Raw genomic sequence first — 19,474 nt, forward strand, 5'->3', positions numbered from 1 at the left:
AAACAAAATACATTATAGCATCAACAAAAAGTATATGTACCCCCCCACACATACACCATTGAATCCTTTGAGTCCATTTCAGCTCAAACCTTTTTTCAAATTATCTGCTTTTTCAAGCATAAGCACAAATAATAATACACTACATTCATAGAAGCAGCCACTTTATCAGAATTATTTTTAATTAGCTTTAAAGTGATTCTGGAAAGGAAAAGCATTAGATTAGACAGAAATATTCAATTACATTTTTCTGTACAGTTCATGCCTCAACTTATAAGAATTTTAATACTAGTTTGTTGCTGCTCCTGCTGCTGCTGCTACGACTACTACTACTACTACTACTTAAGCTACAGCCTGGTGAGGACTTAGCAGACTCCTAACATTTTCTTTCCAGGCAGATTTATCTTGCACTATTGTAAGGTTAGACACTCATATGACACTTCCACGTTTACTGAGTGTTGAAGCATCATATGCAAGCTATGTCTCACAGGAGACTTTTAAAAGTCAGCCTAGGTTATTTAAATGGCTAGAAATTGCTTTGGGGAAAATTGTGTACAAATGGAGTTAGCTTTGTAAGAAATAATTTCCACCTTAATCTGAAGCCCTTGGAGAAACTAAAGAAAGGTACAACTATTGTCAGCTTCCAGCAGGTCACCTTGATTCTTTTTCTAAGGCTAAATAAGGACGTCTCTTGGGTCACTCTGTTTCATAGTCAAGAGTCCCTATTTTTGCCTCATCTCATATCACGTTTCTCTTTTTGCATCTGGGTCTTCAGTATTTGGAACATCTCTTCCCACACAATATCCATTATCCAAATAACAATTTTAAAGTCATAAACTCATCTGCTTTGTAGTTGGAGAAAACCCACCACTGGAAATAACATGGCTGATGTGAACCTAGTAGTACAGGTCTCAGCATCTCCTTTAGTTGGAAGAACTTTATTCAAGCTCTCATTCACCCAAGGAACAGATGGAAATAAACAAGGCCATCTAAAAAATCAATGTGCCTAAAAAACCGGAAGCTTGACTTGCTTGATTTACGTAGTTGAAGTTTTCACTTTGTAGAACCCAGTGGCTTATTTTTTCTCCATTTTAACGTCCATGACCTCAAAATGGAAGACACTGTTCTTTCCTATGAAGTAGAATGTAGATGTAATAGCTACAAATACATGGGCATGAGTTATATAACCATGGTTTCCAGAATAAAGAAACAATTATGTTAATAAAATAACCAAAATAAATGAATTGCCTTGTTACTGACATAAAGATCTTACTTAGCATTACTACATTGACTCAGATCAAAGGGCTTCTTTATGATATGACAAATATCTATGCTATGGCCCATTTCTTTATGGTGTCACAACTCATTCATAAAATGCATGCTATCATAGGCTCATTTGGAAAAAGACACTTCAAGAATAAATAAGAATTTAACCGGATCTGGTGGCACATGCCTCTGAGCCCCAGAGTTCAGGAGGTTGAGGAAAGATAATCAGAACTTCAAGACAAGCCTCATATAAATAGTGAGACCCTTCTCGGAAAGAAATACAAATTTATAAACTTTAGACCAAAAAAAATTTTTTCTCTATAACAAGAATAAATGCATTCCTTAGACAAGATGCTTTGACTTAACAACTGTGAAAGTTCTTTTTCCTTGAAATAATCACCAGAGCCCTATCTCCAGCAGAAAGGTATTGTTATAAAATTGACGTTTATCAAGAGAAAGCTACAACTCCTACCAAGCATCAGGTCATAGGATTAGGCTGTGACTAGAAAATTGGAAGCATATATTTACCAAAAATTAAAAAAAAACTGTTTGCTGAGGTAAGGATGTGCATGATCTAAAAAAACCAGAACAGCCTTATGCCTTCTTTTGAAAGTAGTCTCTTCCTGAGAGATATGTAAGCTAACTCTCCTCTCCTCCCCTGCCCTCCTTTGCTCTCCCCTCCCCTCCCTTCCCGTCCCCTCCCATCCCCTCTCCTCTCTTCTCCACTCCTCTCCTCACTTCTCAAAGACTTTGAATCTGACTTCATTATCAGCTACCCATCCTCTGCTTTTCTCCTTTGCTAACTACTTGACATAATTTACAGATTTAGGAAAGTGTCCACATAACTCTGGGCTTAAACATTTAGAACAGACTTCATCTCCTAGAAATCCACAATTAAAAGATCCCTATCTTCCCCCCCCCCAGTCTTCCTCCAAATGGGAACCCGCAAGACAAATCTTGATAAGAGTCAGAAATGGTAGAATAAATCGTTTGTGTTGGCTGAGGACTGACTCTTGTACCCTGGGGTTCTTAAAGGAGCAAACACAATGGCCTCCTGCTAAGTCATTATCCCTGCAGCAGAATGGGAAAGTATTCAACTACACTCCTCCTCCCCCAAAGGAATTTTGGATTATGCCAAGTCAGAAGAGTTTCTTGGTAACTCAGGAGTTGGCCTAAGCAGAAAGTCTGCACCTCCAACACATGTGTCACAGTGCCAAAGGCCAGAAATGATTCCCAACGTCGTCCTCTGAAAATGAAGCAAGAATGTGAAATAGGAGAAAGTACTAACAAGGATATAGCTCACACCCAGGCTCTACAGGGCCACTAAGTCTTGTCCTGCCAATTCACACAGAGACCACCCTAGGTGTTTACGATCCCCAGGAAGAAATGGAAATATCAACAGCTCATCAAAATTCTCATTACTTTTGCAGTCATCAAAGACAGAGCTTTGACCCCTGTATGAATTTTCTTTCCCTATCCTACAATTCCGAGAGTGCCACACCATCTGTCCTAGCTGGCCCTTCCTTTCTTCTGCCTTATCAGTGCTGCTCAAGAAAAAATATCTAAGTGCTGCACTATCCATCTCCCACACAAATGCGAGCCATGTGGGACCAGACCAGCCTCTGATTTTGCTGGCAGAGAATAAGGGGAATGCTTAGATCAGAAGCATTAGAAACAAGAGGATGTCAGCAAAGTCAGAGAGCTATAGATGGCTGGTATCCATGCCTCTGTTTCCCTTAGTAACAGAACTCAATTGTAGCCAAGCGTGTTGCCACTGGAAAGAAACAGCTGCATTTTCCAACCTTTCTACCTACTAAATGTGGTCTGCTAATGTCAAAGGTAAAGTCTTTCCAAGGGCCTTCAAGTTGTAGGTTGTGAATAATTTGTAACTGAATCATACACACAGACTTGTTTCTAGAAGGGATGTGATTACTGAGCACAATAAAAATGACTCCGTTGAAGGCAAGTATTTAATACTCCTGGGTTCCTTTCTATTCACCTGCATATTGGAAACTTTAAAAAGGTGATTTCTTTATTTCTATTTTATGTTAATTTGTGTTTTGCCTGCTTGTATGTCATGTGTGAGGTTGTCAGACCGCTGGAACTGGCGATGCAGTGGTGATCTGGGGAAGTGGAGTTACAGATATGAGCTGCTATGTGAGTGCTGGGAATTGAACCATTGAAGAATTGGCCCTGCGGAAGAGCAGTCAGTGCTCTTAACCTCTGAACCATCTGTCCAGACGCTACATGCTGGAAATGTAAACATAAACTTGATATCTGAAATTCTGGCATTCAGCTTATACCATGGATAAGGTATTCATAAGGAGCTATGGTGAGGCTATGACCGCAAACTATCTAAGTCCAGGGCATGATGGGACCATAGTATTTTTTGGACATCTTTCACACTTCCTTTTTCCAAAAGGAAGTAATGATTCTATTTTGTTTAAGCTTTTTGCTAAGGTGGGACTTCAACAGAGTCCTTTAATACCAGTACTCGAGAGGCAGAGGCAAGAGGATCTCTGTGAGTTTGAGGCCAGCCTAGTCTACAGTTCCAGGACAGCCAAGGTTACATAGAGAAACCATGTCTCAATAATAATGATAATAATAATAATAATGTGTTTTATAGCAGAAGAGATATATACATATGTATGCATAATATGAGAGCAAAACAGGAACAAGAGCAATATACCTTGCAATACAGACAGACAGACAGAATAATTTCTGTTCTAGGATCTCACTTTGTATTCCGTTTTTTGTTTCTAAGTCTGTGCTTAAAGCAGTTCACTTGTCATTATCATTCATGACCTTAACTAACCTTGGTAAAGCACAGACCAAGCAGTGGGTAGAATTTCCTACAATTTGTATCTGTTTTTCCTCACAATTAAATCTGGGTTTTACGCCGGGACAGGAATATCACAGAAGTGGTGTATCCTCAACACCTCCTACACATACTTCACAATGTTCACCTGCTTCACCATCACCTCTTCCTATTTTTTTCTTTTTTTCCCTTTTATTGGATATTTTTTAATTTACATTTTAAATGTTATCTCCTTTCATTTCCCCTCCAGAAACCCACTATCTCATCCCCTTGCGTCTATGAGGGTGATTCCCCCACCCACATACCCACTCCCTGCCCTGACATTCCCCTACACTTGGACATTTATCCTTGAGAGGACCAAGGACTTCCCCTCCCATTGATGCCTGACAAGGCCAAGGCCATCCTCTGCTACATATGGGACTGAAGCCATAGATCCCTCCCTGTGTACTCTTGGCAGATGTTAGCATTTTCTCTGAGCTCTGCCGCACAGTTATCTGGCCAGAGCCAGGTGTGCCTGACACTGTAAAAGAGGCTGCTTGCCCCTCCTCTCTCTCGCTTACTCTCTTGCTTTTGCTCTTGCCTTCCTGCCCCTGCCCCCCCTCCCCTTCCCTTCCCCCTCTCTCTCCACATGCAACTCCCCTCGCCACGCTCTGAACAAAATCCATTCTATACTATACCTTGTGGCTGTCCCTCAGGGGGAAGGGATGCCTCAGCATGAGCCCACCGAGGCACCCCCTTCCCCCATACCTGACTACACCTCCATAAAACACATTCACACCTCTTTATCTTTTTATAAACACATCAATGTCAACGTGCCCTTCATAGTGTTGTTACTTGTTGAGGCTGAACCCCGACCTTAGTAGCCCTAGAGAACTAGGTTTGACCTTCCCGTTCTCAATATGTCAATAAATGTGACAAGAAAATGAGAAGTTGAGAAACAGGACTTATTCAGTGTGGCTGTATTAGAAAGAGGAACAAATAGAGTTTTAGTGATCTCCCCATCCCCATCCCCATCCCCATCCAAATCCACATTCAGCATCTAACTTGAGGTGTAGTTCTTGTCAAGGTAGCCTGTCCATCACTGACTCGTTGTCTGCCTCCCATCTCCAGTCTCTCCTGCAAGTATTCTGGCAAATTGTTACAGCTGTGTGAAAGCTTTTCTTGGGAGACTAGCTCATCCTCCTGTGGGGGCCAGCATTCAGCATTTTCCTTTTCCCAGAATGAGAGTCCTCTAAAAATTCCAGTTTCTAGGGAGTCTGTTGTCTCAAGAGTCTGATGGGGGGGGGGGGGAGTACGAGTTCCTCTCTTCAGAACAGATTCACTCCTGCCTGCATCATTGCTGCTATCTTAGCTTGCCCTTATTTCTCCCCCTCTATGCCTTTATTGTAAGTTTGGTTTTCTTTTGTTTTGAGATAGGGTCTCTCAATGTCTCTCTCTCTCTGTGTCTCTCTCTGTGTCTCTCTCTCTCTGTGTCTCTCTCTGTGTCTCTCTCTCTCTGTGTCTCTCTCTCTCTCTCTTTCTCTCTGTCTGTCTGTCTGTCCAATTCTGGATGCCCTACAACTCCCTGAGTAGACAACAATGGCCTTAAAATCCACCTGTTCCTGCCTCTTGAGTGCTGGGATTAAAGGTGTGTGCCACCATGCCCTGTCCCTCTTATTCCTCCGCGCATTCTTGTCCAAAAACTTTCAGACATGGTCCCAGAACAGTCATCCCAGCCCACAGTTACCTGGCTAATTCAACTCCCTAAAATGTCACGGTGGTCATCTAGTCTACTAGAGAATTCTTTAATTGCTAGGCCGGATTTAGGTCTCCTCAGCCATCATTGTGCTTCTTGGTATTAGAGCAGTAGCCTTTTCTCACTCCTTTCTCTGGACTTTTGGGGATAGGAATTATTCCACAGTCACATTTAGCATTATCACAGAGCACAGTGCTTGCTGTACTGTAGGTGCCAATAAATACTTGTTGGACGAAACCATTCCCAGTTGACCTCTATACATTTTCTGCTTGCCCCTTGGGCCACGTCTGTCTGACTACATAGTCTTTTCAGATGCTTTGTCTACACTTGGGCTCTGCTGGGTTCGGAATGTTGCTAGGTTCATATATGATACCAATGTTAACACAATTGCAGGGAGGGAAGGAGGAAGGGAGGGAAGGAAAAGAGAAGCCAGGAGGTGACTAGGCCTTAGTGTTAGAACTTAGTGACTTGGGAGTCTGTGTTCAGCAGGTGAGAGACTGATTTGGAATGTGTACTCCTCCCCCTCATACTCCATTTCCTGTTTATTCTGCTTCCAAAACCACAATAGGGAGAGGTGGAGGGGACGGGAAATAATCCAGTCAGTTCTTTCTGGAGCCTTCCTGCTCTCTGCAGGCCTGTAGGAATTGGAGTTTCAGCCCTTTAGAAGTCTTTACTTTGCAAAAGAGAAAAGCGGTGCTAAGAATGTGATTAACTCTCTCAGGAAGCAAAAAGAAGAGGGGAATCTGTCTGGCCTCCATTCCTCTGTCTGGGAACGCCTGGATTCTCTCACTGCTGAGTGCCACCTTTCCTTCTACTTCCTTGTGCCACAGCCACCTCCTTTATTGTGACCTTTGTATTCCTGATAACCTCATCATGAGCTTTTAGTTATGCTCCATGGAAAGCTTTTATTTGTGCTGCATGCAAGTACTAAGCATTGATAGGTTATTTCTCCACCGGTGAAATGAGCCAATTCAAGCCAGATTAGATTATATTAAAGGTAGGTTAATTGAGAAATTGCCCTCCAGCAGGAGAGTTCACTGGCCCCAAAGAAGGAGACCAAGGAAGTTGCCAAGGGAATCGAGGAGAGTGAGAAAAAGGGCGAGCACACTTGGGAGAGAGGTGGGGGAGGGAGGGGTGGGGGAAGGGCAGGCCAGTCTCTGGTCTGGAAAATTTGGGGTTGGGAGCAGGGTAGCCTTGTAGGGACTGAGGAATGTTGGGAGAACCTGGAGGCCAGGTCTGCTTTGGTATGTAAAATATGCACCTCAGTCCCTTGTCCTGGGGTCCAAAACCAAACAACCATTGCCATTCAGTGAGAGCAAATCAAAAGAGGGCTAGAGAATGGGGATCTCTCATTCCCTGCTGGTGAGAGGGTTAACCGTATAACCACTGTGGAAAACACTTTGGCAACTTTTGGTGAATAAGTATCCACTCCATGTACTGGCAATTCCATTCCCCTGTATTTATTATTTTTAAAAAGATTTGAACTAGATTGTCTTTTTATTCATATATAATTTAAAATCAAGAAATCATCAAGTAACTTCAGTGCTCATCAGAAAGAGACTAGATAGACAAATCATGGACATTTATACAGTGGCTTACCAGTGATCGACTAAAAGGAACAATGGGGCCCACAAGACTACTCAGTGGGTAAAACTGTTTGGCGAGCCTGAGTTCCATTCCTAGGACCCACGGGGTAATGGGAAGAACTAACTTTGGAAAGTTTCACAGATACATACATACATACATACATACATACATACATACATACATACGTACGTACAGAGAGAGAGAGAGAGAGAGAGAGAGAGAGAGAGAGAGAGAGAGAAGCACATTTTCTATGATTCGTTTTCTACAAAGGTCAAGAATGGGTAAAACTAATTGGTTAGGGATAGAGATTAAAATTTGGATGCCTGCGGGAGAGGTCTCAGAGAAAGTCAGAGACTGAGAGAGGTAAGGTGTGATGACTTTCTAAGGTGATGGTTATGCTCTGTAACTTGCTGGAGATGTTGTGCTTATTAAAACTTTTTAGCTGAATGCTTAATGTCTGTGCATTTCATTACATGAAATTATACGGCAGTGAAAGTAGTGAAACTAAGTGGAACCCCTCTCCCAAAATATCACAAGATGTTTTGGAAAAGGAAAACTTGGAAATGGAGCAAAAGAAAAGACAGGTTGAATTTAAGTTTTTAACCACAAATGCAAACAAATAATGCTGCTACATTTAATGCAAGCCTCGTGTAAGTAATGCAAAGGCGTTGTGGTAAACAAGGGATGTTCCAAGCAAGTCCATTCACAGCTTTCTGACCAAATGCTAGAAGTCCAATATTTTCAGTTCCTAGTGCTTCCAGACAAAATCCCCACAAATTCAGTGGTTTTAAATAATACAGAGGGGCTAAAGAGATGGCTCAGTAATTAAGAGCTCTTTCAGAGATCATGGGTTCAATTCCCAGCACCCACACAGCAGCTCATAACTGCCTGTAACTCCTGTTCCAGGGGATCTGACACCGTCACACAGATATACATGCTGACAAAACATGAATGCATATCAAATTAAAAACAAACAAACAAACAAACAAACCACCGAACTATCCTCTTAAAGTTGTAGCGATCAGAGGTCCAAAATTGGTCTTGGTGGGCTAAGGCCAAGGTATTATCAGAGCTTTCTGAAAGCTCTTGGAGCATTCTGTTTCCATGCTTTCCCCAGATTAGAAAAGAGCCCTGACTTTTTTGTCTGGTAAAATGTAACAGTCTCAGGAGTCTTGGTGGGGTTCATTTTCTATGCCAGTTAAAGATACGTCTAACTTCTAGACAGCCCCCAGTACCCCCCTTCATCTTTATAGCTTTGTGATGGCGTTAAGTCCACCTGTATAATCCAAGTCGACTAACCAATCTGAATATCAGGTGATTCTTAATTCATCTCCAGCCTTATTAGCCTTGCTTCCCCAAATCTCCCCATCCCTCACTATACAAATATATATTTTATGGGGTTTAGTAAATTTGGCAGAGGAATCTGTGGGGCAAGGATATTAGTACGTGTGCCCACCTAAGAGTTCATAGAACTACAGTCAATGTGAGGCAGATATTTCAAATGTTTCTGGTCTATTCTAAGCTGTTTCTCAGGTATATGTGGTAAAAACCAATTCTGTCCCAAGAATTCTATTCTAATTCTCAATTGTTTTCATTAGTTTAAATTTGAAAAAAAAAAAAAGAGGCCTCTGTTCCATTTATCCATTATTGTATAACAAACCACTTAATGTCATGAAAAAAACATAAAATATTTTGCGCACAATTCTGAAATGTGGGCAAGGCTCAATGAGGACAGCTTGTCTGCACCCTACTTGGCATCAGTTGGCAGATGTAAAGACTGGGTGGAAGATGGTTGGAATCATCTTGATGATGCCTCGCTTATGTGTCTGGTGATTGATCCTGCTGGATGGAATGTCAGAAGTACTAAGGGCTGGGACCTATTGGGCGGCTCTCTGTGTGGCTTGGGCTTCCTATGAGCATGGCAGTTGCATTGCAAACATCTGCGGAAATGGCCGTGTATGTCATGCTAAAAGATCTTCTTTCTATGTCCTGGTCTTGAGAGTAAAAGTACCGTGCACTTAATGTCGTAACAATGCCCTGCCTGCATTCAAGGGGAGGAGCCAGAGATCCTCCCTCTTGATAGGAGATGGAAAGATTGTAGCACAGGATATATGACCAGAAAGAATTTCATAGGCATTTGTAGTGCCACACCTGTAATACTAGTGCTCGGGGTGCGAATGTTGGAGAATCCCTGGAACTCTCTGGCTAGCTGCTCTGGCCAAATTGCTGAGCTCTGGGTTCAGCGAGAGACCTTGTCTCAAAACAAAACAAAGCACACACACAAAAAAAAACACAAAAAACAAAACAAACAAACAAACGGAAAAGTGCAGAGTGATAAAGGAAGATACTGAATATTGAGTTCAGGCCTCCGGGTGTGTGTGTGTGTGTGTGCGTGTGTGTGTGTGTGTGTGTGTGCGTGTGTGTGTGTGTATGCGTGTGTGTGTGTGTGTATGTGTGTGTGTGTGTGTGCGCGCGCGCGCACCTGTACACCCACAAGCTTGTCCCCCTATACTCTCATCTACACATTCATACACACACTATCAACAAATGAGTAAGACAACAACAACAAAAAGAAATTAGGTATTCTTTTCTTGATGCCTCCTATATTCCACATGGGACCAACTTGAGAGCAGACATTTCTTGTGCTCTTAAATTCACTAGCAAAAGAGCTGCTGGGTCTAAGAATTCCTCCTAGACCTCAGCACTGGAGTAAACCATTTAAATGTTTGGCACTTGTCTTTCAGCCATTTAAGACATGAAGAAATTATCAACTACTTAACACACACACACACACACACACACACACACACACACACACTCCCAAAGCATCTATAAATTGCAGTTTGCAATTCTAATTAGATACCATGAAGAACTACACCTTCTTTTGAATGATTAATCTATACTAACTTCACTTCTTACATTCTATTCATACTTTGACTCCTCTGAAAAACACACGTGTTCTTTCACAATGTATTTCTGATTTTTAAAAAACAAGAGTTAAACTAGTAATTCATGTGAACACTTGGAAAGCACTTAAATATCTTGGTTAGAACCAGTACTGTAGCTCTTTCATTTGCTCCTTTCCTTAACTACCAACCAGGAAATCTCCTCAATTAGATGTCTGCTAAGGAAAAGAAAAAAGGCCATTATCCAAGGACATAGCAAGTTCTGTGAGGATTTCAACATGGTGGAAGTGTAGTCAGGGTTTAATTGGCCCTATTGAGCTCGCCCACAAACTACCACATTCTTTACCTCAGCACTGTGGTATTCAAAGGGGTGGGGGAGGGACTACGAAGTTATTTTTGCTTTTGAAAATTTCAAATGAACCACATCCAGTTCATACTGCTAGCCGAGGGCTCCTTGATAGATGTGCTCATACCGACACTAGAAAAATGAATATTGAAAAGTAAGCTACAATACAGAAAATGTCCCACCCTCAACATTGTTTAGCTTGTGAGAATGAAGAAGCGAGCTGGGCCTTATGATTCAAGCCTACAGTTCTAGCTATTCTAGTGACTGGAGGTAGAGCAATCGCATGCTTACAGTCTGCCTCGGCTACAGACCTAGTTTAAGGTCAACCTGGACTAAGTGAGACCCTACTTCAAAGCAAAATGTACAAAAAGGCCTTGGGTTCAACCTTCAATACTAAACAAACAAACAAAACTGGCCTTTTCGTTTTGCTAGTATTTTCTCAGCTTTTCCTATCTACAGTGTTAGAAAAAAAAAACACTTTTCCTTGACAATTCAAGACCAGAAAGTTACCATGTACTAAGATGTTTATAACAACAACAAAAGATGTTTATAAGGCAATAGTGGTGGTGCAAGCCTTTAGTCCCAGCACTAAGGCCAGCCTGGATTACAGAGTGAGTTCTGGAGCAGCCAGCGCTGTTAAACAGAGAAACCTTGTCTCGAAAAACAAAACAGACAAACAAAAAGATGTTCATAAGTGGTAGGATGATTTTCTAATATTATTTTTTTCACCAGTTTCAAGTTAGACACTGTGATAGATATGTTGAAATTGCTAGGCAAGGCATGCAAAAGAAAAAAGGAAGCAATAAAATGTTAAAACCAAAACAAAGCACGAAAACATACAAAAGAATGAATGAATGCTCTTTAAAAATAGAGAATACCAAGCCAGGAGAGGCTGAAGAGATAGTTGTGACTTTAGTGAACCTCATTTAGACCTATGTACAACTTTTCTGCTTTAACAGGAGGGAGATCTTTGACATCGAAATGAAAACATCTAGTTCAATATAAAAGGATAGAAGACCTAGAGAAGTGAAATCTTCAGTTTCATGGAAGAAATGTCTGAGTCATAAGAAAATTGCTTTGCTGTATTGACCAGCATCGGAGCTGTGTATTCTGTGTACACAGGTGAGTTTTCTTTGCCTTATCTGTTTTTCTCTAAACTTAGCATCTTTCTTCAATGGAGCAAGGAGATTACTAAGTAATGGGGGAAATAGGGAGAAAAGTCGTGAACTCTTCATTTGTTGAAACTGCAGAAGCCTGGAAGCTCACTCTGCTTCCGTCTCCTTTCCTTTCTGGTGCTTTCACTCCTTTTCCTGAAGGTCAGGAGGAAGGCAGATCAAGGGACCAGATGGGACCTCTAATTTTCTATCTCTTTATCTTCCTATTCAAGAACTGCCTTGAAATGAAGGGAACCTTAGATAGAAAGCTATGGAAAGCCCTGTATATGCATCCAAGTCCTTTCTACATAGCCCTGCCAAGTCTCAGCCCTGGGTGCAAATACATACAGCCCAAGCACACTGGGAAGGAAAACCCAAGTTTGGTGTTTAGGAAGACCCTGCAATGAGCTTAGGGTCATATCCACAGAGAATGCTGGTAGTCTAAGCATCCAGATTGTGGTCCAGAAGTAAGGTCATAAATTCTGAGCATTCCATTGATCCTAAGGACTCCATGCTCCACAGAGAGTGGCAAGAGATAGTGTCAAGTCCCTCTACAGTGGTGGCTCAAGGGCAGGAGAAATGATTGTATGAGGCAAGGGGAGGTCTTGGCTTCCAGTTAAAGAAGCAGTTGTTGGTGAACTGAGCAAAGATAACAACAACAAACATGCCAAAGTGGTCAGGAAAGAGCCCAGGAGGCCTCAAGCCAGCATATAGAACTTGAGAAAACAGGAAGTTGGGGCAGGAGAGGTGACACTCTTCCCTAAAGTGCACATCAATTGGTTGTCCAGTACTAGTCAGCTCTGAAATCATAATACAAGTACTATTATATGGACTCAACAGGTTATATTTAGGGATATATATGGATATAAAAATACATATATATATATATATATATCCAATAATAGTTAATTTAAAAAGAGGCCATGAATTTTAAAGAAAGCAGGGGTATATGGGAGGGTTTGGAGGGAGAAAAGGGAGAAATATTAAAATTAAATTACAGTCTCAAAAAAATTATCATGAAACCCAGGATAAGAGGAACAGTAGTTGGCAATAGACTATCTGCCTCTCTCAGTGTGTCCTACATAACTCCACATGACCTAGAGGCCCAGGTCATTCATTTGGACTAATAAAGAACAACCTTTGAGCTATTTTTACAGTGGACATGATCTTTAAAAAATAAATTTTAGCACAAATAATCTCAGTAAATACAGCATTTTATTCTTGATTGAAAACTAAACTTTACAACAGAAAGAAACCCCTTGCATTTTATTTGAAAAGACCAACCCATCAGGCTATGCATTGACTAGTTGAGAGCAAAAATCTTCACCTCCAAAATTTTAAAGTGCTCTTTTCATTATTTTATTTAAAATGTTTTCAAAACAAATCATTCAAGGGTATTCCGGTGGGTAAAATTTACTAAATAACCCATAAAAATTGTTTATAAAGGCTTATGGTACAAGATTTGAGCCCTCAATGAACTGGAGCTGTGTATAAGCATTTAAGAAAATGTTGGGGATATTAAAATAAAACAGGGAGAGACGGAGATGTGAAAGGGAGAAAGGACAAAACAAAAAGCTCACTAGTTAAGAGTGATTTTTGTTCAAAACTAAAAGGAAAACAATGAGACATATGCGAATTGGCCAAACTTTCACTTTTTTAAAACCTGCCAACTGCAGATGTTTCCAGATTGGTCAGAGAAGGCTGATTCCAATTGCTGTGACATGTTCTCTGACACTAGGAATAGGAACACGTTAGGTAGATTGTGAAGGAAGAGATACATGTAAAATGGGAAAGTCCACAGGAGCAACGCTGGAAACTGGGGGGCAAAGGGACTTTCTCAAAAGATGTAGTGTGACATCTTATGTAGAAAATTGTTTTCAAATGTTTTTAAACTCATTAGCATATGCACACACACATCTATGAAAATATTTAAAAATTTAAAAAAAAGTTAGTACTTTTTGCTAGTTGCACGCACTTTACTGTGCTCTACTATTATGCCAGACTTTTCTGAACACACATTTCAGTTAGCATCTCATAAAGGTCTTGCCTTCGCTTTCTCACTTGATTGTAATCAGACTCTCCCTTATGAGTTTGGGGAAAATGGATGAATCAGTTTTGTACGTTACTTAAAATAATACTTTCCTTCCAGCAGTAGACATCTGTCCAAAGCCTTGTATTTTCACGAAGAATACAGAGCAGGAAAGGAAATGGAGGCACAAAATGTTTATAGAGTAAGAGAGAAACCTAAAAGCGATTTTTAAAAGTGCCTAAGGAATCTTCCAAGTAACAAGCATTCTAGCTATCGTCTCGTCCAATCCCCACCGCAAGCATTTTAAGTCTTATGCTGGACTTCAAGTGTGGTACCGGAATTAAATTTATCTACAATACGGAGAGACAGGAAATTTATACACACAGTTTTCTAGCGTCACAGTCTGTTTTCTACCCTCATTGCTTCTGGAGTTGCCTTTAAATTTGTTTGCACTTTGATATTTCAAAGGGAAGAGAAAACAAGTGTGGGTATAGCTGGCATTTGGTGCTGGCTAGCTTATCTTCATATATTAACGATTAACTTTTGCTGGCAACAGGCAGGCATCCCAGTCTGGAGACCTCCCCACCCCCACCCCCGCGCCACATTTTTTTTCCCCTCTGCTGCGAAATACTGATAATGGGCTTGAACTGACCTGGCCTGTAATGTGTATGCACATGAGTGCATGCATACACAATTATTAGTTTTTTTAAAAACTGCAAAGTTATGTGTATTTTAAAAGCAGGTCCTATGAGCTTAGTGAATGCCCCCATGACTTGTGGTGAAAACTGAGGTTGACCTGGCATGGATCCAACCCAATGAAATAAAGAAAATGAAAACTGTTGTTTCCCCTGTTCCACCATCTCGGGGGAGGGGGGGATGCTATCTTAAAAAGCATTCCTAAGAGACTTAAGGAAGCCTTGATCAGATTTGCTATCCAGAAGTGCTGAATGGGTCACTGAAAGGCTGGACAGTGCTTGGGGACTACTGACTAAGGGCACTGCTTCCGCTATAATCTTTTAAAATGTCACCCACGATTTTCATACATTTTTAAATAAAGACCTGCAAGATGAGTGCATTGCTATTAGCTGGGATTTTTTTTTTTTTTTTGATGTTGCTAATTTTTCACTTCAAGTAAAATTTAAAGTCTTTTGGCTTCAGAACACTTTCACTAAGTACTGCGATAATCTAGCCAAATTGGCTGAAAGACACTATACGTAATTTCACAGATACTTTGAATATTTATGAACTTCTCGGGATATTTGGTCCCATCTTGGAACTGACTTGGAGCAAAGCTTCTCCAGGAGCTACTTGTCAAAACTAAATCGTTGTAGAGATGACTAGACACCACCTGGAAATATCAGAGAAAATAATACTTAATGTCAGGGAAATAAAGGAAGTTTCTTTTTAATGATTTGCCACTCATTGGTGGATTAAAGAGCGACACACACTTGTCCGGTTTGGTTAACACATCTGAGCTTTTATTTTTTAGAATATAGTCTACATCTGGATTAAAAAAAAGTTTTAAATAAACAAGACATATAACAACAGTGGAGCCCTTCATCATTCTACGTACAACACAGATAGAATGTCAGTTGGTTCCACTTTAGATAAATCCACTTTCTCACAATAATGTTATTATTTTCGCTGGCCGAGTGGCAAGCTTCATCCTAGCTGGCACGTCACCAGTTTACACACACGGGGTGGGGGAGGGGTGGCGTGAAAGGGATGGGGTGCCATAGGACTACTGTACAGTGTAACAGAAAATCATTAATAAAGTAGTACCGGTTACCAACAGTGCTGCTTGTGCGCTTATCACAATGGAATCGACGAAGTTTCAAAGCAAAAAGATCTGAAATACTTAAGACAGGGTCACTGTTACAAAAAGAAATAGTGCAAACAGGAAAACTGACGCAATCCTAGCAACGCCAAGGCCTCCTCTTGCAGCTCAAAGCAGGGCGGGCAGGAGGCTGTGCCCCGCCTCCCCCGAGCACCCAGCTAGAAGCTGCCCTCCCAAGTGTGGCAACCCAGCGCTGTGCCCTGGCATGGCCCTTTCTCAGGCCCTTCTCTTCCGGAAAGAAAAAGAGAAAAGAAACCCCAAGAAAGGCACAGGCTGAATGAAGGACATCGGCCCAGTTCCATTCCCACCAACAGAGTAGGCCCCCTCCGGGGGTCTTTGAACCCCCCTCTCTGGCGACTACTTTCCTCTGCTCTCTGCTCTGTTTTCTCCACACAAACCCCACCAAGTACACAGCCCAACTTTACAGCGTGCCCTTCGCGCCCCACAACCAGGAAGAAAATAGTTTGGAGGAAAGAGAGGGGGGTGGTAGAGCCGACCCGAGAGGGTGCTGGGCAGCGGGGACAACCCCGCCTCAGTGGCCCCAATTACTGAAGCCGATCTCCTGCTTGTATCTGTTGGTAAGGATGTTGGCTTTGCGGGTGAGTTTGGAGAGCACGGTGTGCAGCCCGCGCAGGTGGTAGTGGAACTGCTGCTCCAGATCTTCCTCGCCCGCATCCGTGCTCTCCAAGTGGCTCAGGCCCACCAGGATGTCCTTGGGCTTCCAGGTGCCCTCCTCACTCCCAGCCGGCGGGGACGAAGGCTGGTGCAGGACTCCCCACTCAATATCGTTGCGGATGGACTTGAGCAGCACGTAGTGGCTGTACATGTCCCGGGAGGGCGCGAAAAAGCTTCCATTGGCGCTGCCCGGGCTTGGGGCCGGGGTCGTGCGCTCCTCCAGGCAGCTGCCACTGCCGCCTACCTCCACGCTGACCTCGTTGTCTAGATCCGGCTCGGACAGGGGTACATCGCGCAGCAGACTGGGCACCATCACCGTCTGGTCCATGTTGTTCACCGCGCCAATGAAGCGATTCATGGCGTTAAAGAGCGAGTGCTTCTGGTTGTATGTGTCGCAGATTTGCATCATGGTGGCCGAGCGGGCGCGGAAACACAGGGACACTGGTACACCGAGATAGACCTCTGGCGATGCCCGCCTTCAAACGCTAATGCCGGGAGCCTGCTTGAAGCCGGTGTGACTGGATTCCCAGATCCTTCTCCGCCCTCTCTAACTCTTCCTTCTGTCTCAGTTCAGCCCTTCCTGATGCGCGGCTGCTCTAAGCTTTGGCTCACGAGGATGGTAGGTGGTTGGGTCTAGCCTTGATCTGCTCGGGAGACAGAGACGAAAAGAACAAATTACCCACCCGGTTCGTGTGTCCAGCACCCCTTTCCTCGCGATGCTCCCACCCTGACCACTGCTGGTCGGAGAGGACACCAGGGTGGCTCCCCGGGACCAGCCGGTATCACCTCCTCCAATGCTAGCAGAAGACCTTTGAGAGAAAAGGAGAAAGAATCCCCCCTAGCCCAGACTCTGGTTTCTCCCTTCTAAAACCTAAGCGAAAGCAACCATATTAGCCCGGGCTGCCAAAGGGCGGGGACACCCACCTCTTGCACTGCGAAATCCCCTGGTTCTCAGTGCTCGAGTTGCTGACGGTGGCTGCCCAAGGGCGCTGCTGCGGTCACTGATCGGACTGTGAGTATGGGTGATGGTGGCTGCTTCGGCCCCCTGCCCATCCCAGGTGCTCAATTTATAGTCCAGGATAGGTGTCCCAGGCGCCCCAGGACCACCCCTGATGTCTCCTCCTCCTACCTCCTCCAGCAGCACAGATAAAAGGTCCCAGCCCTGACCGCGAGTAACACTCGCCCAGCCCTTTCTACCGCGGGGGCGGGGCACGCCGGGTGGCTCCGCCTCTCGCCTGATACCCGGGCCAAGGCTGGGCGGCCCAACCGGGCAAGGCAGGGTAGGGCTGGGAGGATGGAGCGGCCGCGCCCCAGCACCAAACCCAGAGCAAACTGGCTGGGGGAGGGAGGGTGAGGCACTGAGCCCAAGGAGCCGCCGTCCAAACCGGAGGGCGGACTGGCGCGCGCGGGCTGGGCTGGCTTGGCGCGCACTCCCCGGGTGGGATGACCGGAATGCATGTGTGTCCGGGTTGCAAAAGAGCCCCTCAATCCCGAACCTAGAGTGGCTGCCGTCCGGAAATTTAGCCTCGATTTATTATTAGACGTCGGGTAAGAGGGATTCACAGCTGCCCTGACTCCATACTGGGAATCTTATGTAAGAAGAGTTAGCCGGACATGCCGGATGCACGTGGACACGCGGTGCTCCCTCCACGGTCCAGGTCGTGGTCAGCTGCTGGGGGATGGGAACACTGAGGCATTTGCTCCCCTCCTGGCAGGGTCTTTCCCAGTCTTTCCTACTACTGCTGCCAGGTATGAAGAGCACCCTGGTCATCTGATCTACAGATTTGTTCCCCCACCCAGAGATCAGAGCATGGCGTTGGAGTGTGAACTTGGGCCTTGTGGCTTTTTGACTATCAAAGACTAGGAGAAGGTGCCAGAAGTTGGGACTGGTGCTGGGTATATCTTATCATTCAAAGAAAAAAATTGGGAGTGTACCCAATAACTTTCTGGAGCGTGTGTTGGGTGCTCCTTTCAAAAGATAGTTCTTAAGCAAGGGTTACTTAATAAGGCCTAAGCTGTGCACCATAGCCCTGGATGTACCTTTCAAGTTTTACACTTTACACTTCTCTTTAGAATTCCCACCCCTGAGCCCAGACTCTTTTTTTCCCCCATCTCATTTCCTTTGCCTCATCCCTCAACCTCCAGTCAACTCTTACATTCCTCCAGATAATGACTCAGGCTTCTAATTTTAAGTGTCTTTCCACTAAAGTGTTTGGGGGAAGTTTGAGTATGGCATTCCCTTGCAAGACAAAATGTGCCCCAAACAAGGAGAAACACTTATGCATGTGTTACTTGAAGGACAGGTCTCTACCAAAAACCATGTCTATTGCCAATATTGAAGAAACGGCTGAATCTGGGTAAAAAGGTCTAATAACAGACAGAAAAGCCATTGGTAACCCTAGAACCTAGTCTGGCAAATCCCCTTCTGGTTTACTAGTTCTAGATCATAACCCATGCTTTCTTTTTAATTGATTTATTTTTGTTTTGAGACATGGTCCCCTCCAGCCAGCCTGATTTGGAACGGCAGCTACTCGTCCTTCTGATTCAGTGTCCCATGTTCTTTTAGACATGAAATAATGTTCTATGCCCAGCGGAGTTAAGGAGACCAGTGGGAAGAATGCAGATGGGAAAGATGCATTGTGTAAACCTAACACAACGAGAATCTCACCCTTTCTCTTCTTGTGCACAGGCTTGAAAACTTTCCCACCCTTTGTCAACCAAATGGAGTGTCTCCCATGGGAGAAAACTTTCCAGTGTTTCTTTAGCAATAAAAAGGAGCTTCTTCTTGGGCCATGACACAGGGTTCTATTAGGGTTCAATGAGATAACAGCGGTAAAACTCTTCACCATGTACATTGTAAAGTACTTAGGGCTTTCTCATAGTCTAGAGGCATTTTATGTGAAGAGTTGGGAAATAGAGGGTTGGGGATTTATCTCAGTGGTAGAGAGCTTGTTTAGCAAGCCAAGGCCCTTGGGTTTGGTCCTCAGCTACAGAAAACAAAAAGGAGGGGAGGGGGTAAAAATAGGGAAATAGGCTAAGATGAACCAAGAGGACCCCACCCCCACCTTTACCACTTCTTCTGCACAGGGAAGTATAAAACAGTCCAGACTTGTTTTAATTCTTA

The 19,474-nt window shown here is 43.5% G+C and overlaps 1 protein-coding gene and 1 long non-coding RNA gene across 3 annotated transcripts in view; one reads left to right on the forward strand and one right to left on the reverse strand.

Moving 5' to 3' along the window:
- Positions 1-11,614: 11,614 nt before the first annotated feature.
- Positions 11,615-19,474, forward strand: part of LOC120099251 (uncharacterized) — a 92,199-nt gene continuing 84,339 nt past the window's right edge. Inside the window, exon 1 of the long non-coding RNA XR_010061651.1 lies at positions 11,615-11,777. This is a non-coding gene — a long non-coding RNA (uncharacterized LOC120099251). The remainder of the gene's footprint in view (positions 11,778-19,474) is intronic.
- Positions 15,295-17,615, reverse strand: Mid1ip1 (MID1 interacting protein 1). 2 transcript variants are annotated; one of them, XM_006256672.5, is made up of 2 exons: positions 17,480-17,615; positions 15,295-16,994 (listed from the first exon to the last, which is right to left on the reverse strand). In XM_006256672.5, exon 2 carries the CDS (start codon positions 16,757-16,759, stop codon positions 16,208-16,210), a length of 552 nt encoding a protein of 183 aa, XP_006256734.1. In that variant the 5' UTR covers positions 16,760-16,994; positions 17,480-17,615; the 3' UTR covers positions 15,295-16,207.

The sequence above is a fragment of the Rattus norvegicus genome, chromosome X (assembly GCF_036323735.1).
Source record: "Rattus norvegicus strain BN/NHsdMcwi chromosome X, GRCr8, whole genome shotgun sequence".
In the NCBI taxonomy this organism is placed as follows: domain Eukaryota; kingdom Metazoa; phylum Chordata; class Mammalia; order Rodentia; family Muridae; genus Rattus; species Rattus norvegicus.

Excerpts from the sequence above, each read along its gene's own strand:
- Mid1ip1 (XM_006256672.5), bottom strand. The coding sequence starts at position 16,759 with ATGATGCAAATCTGCGACACATACAACCAGAAGCACTCGCTCTTTAAC.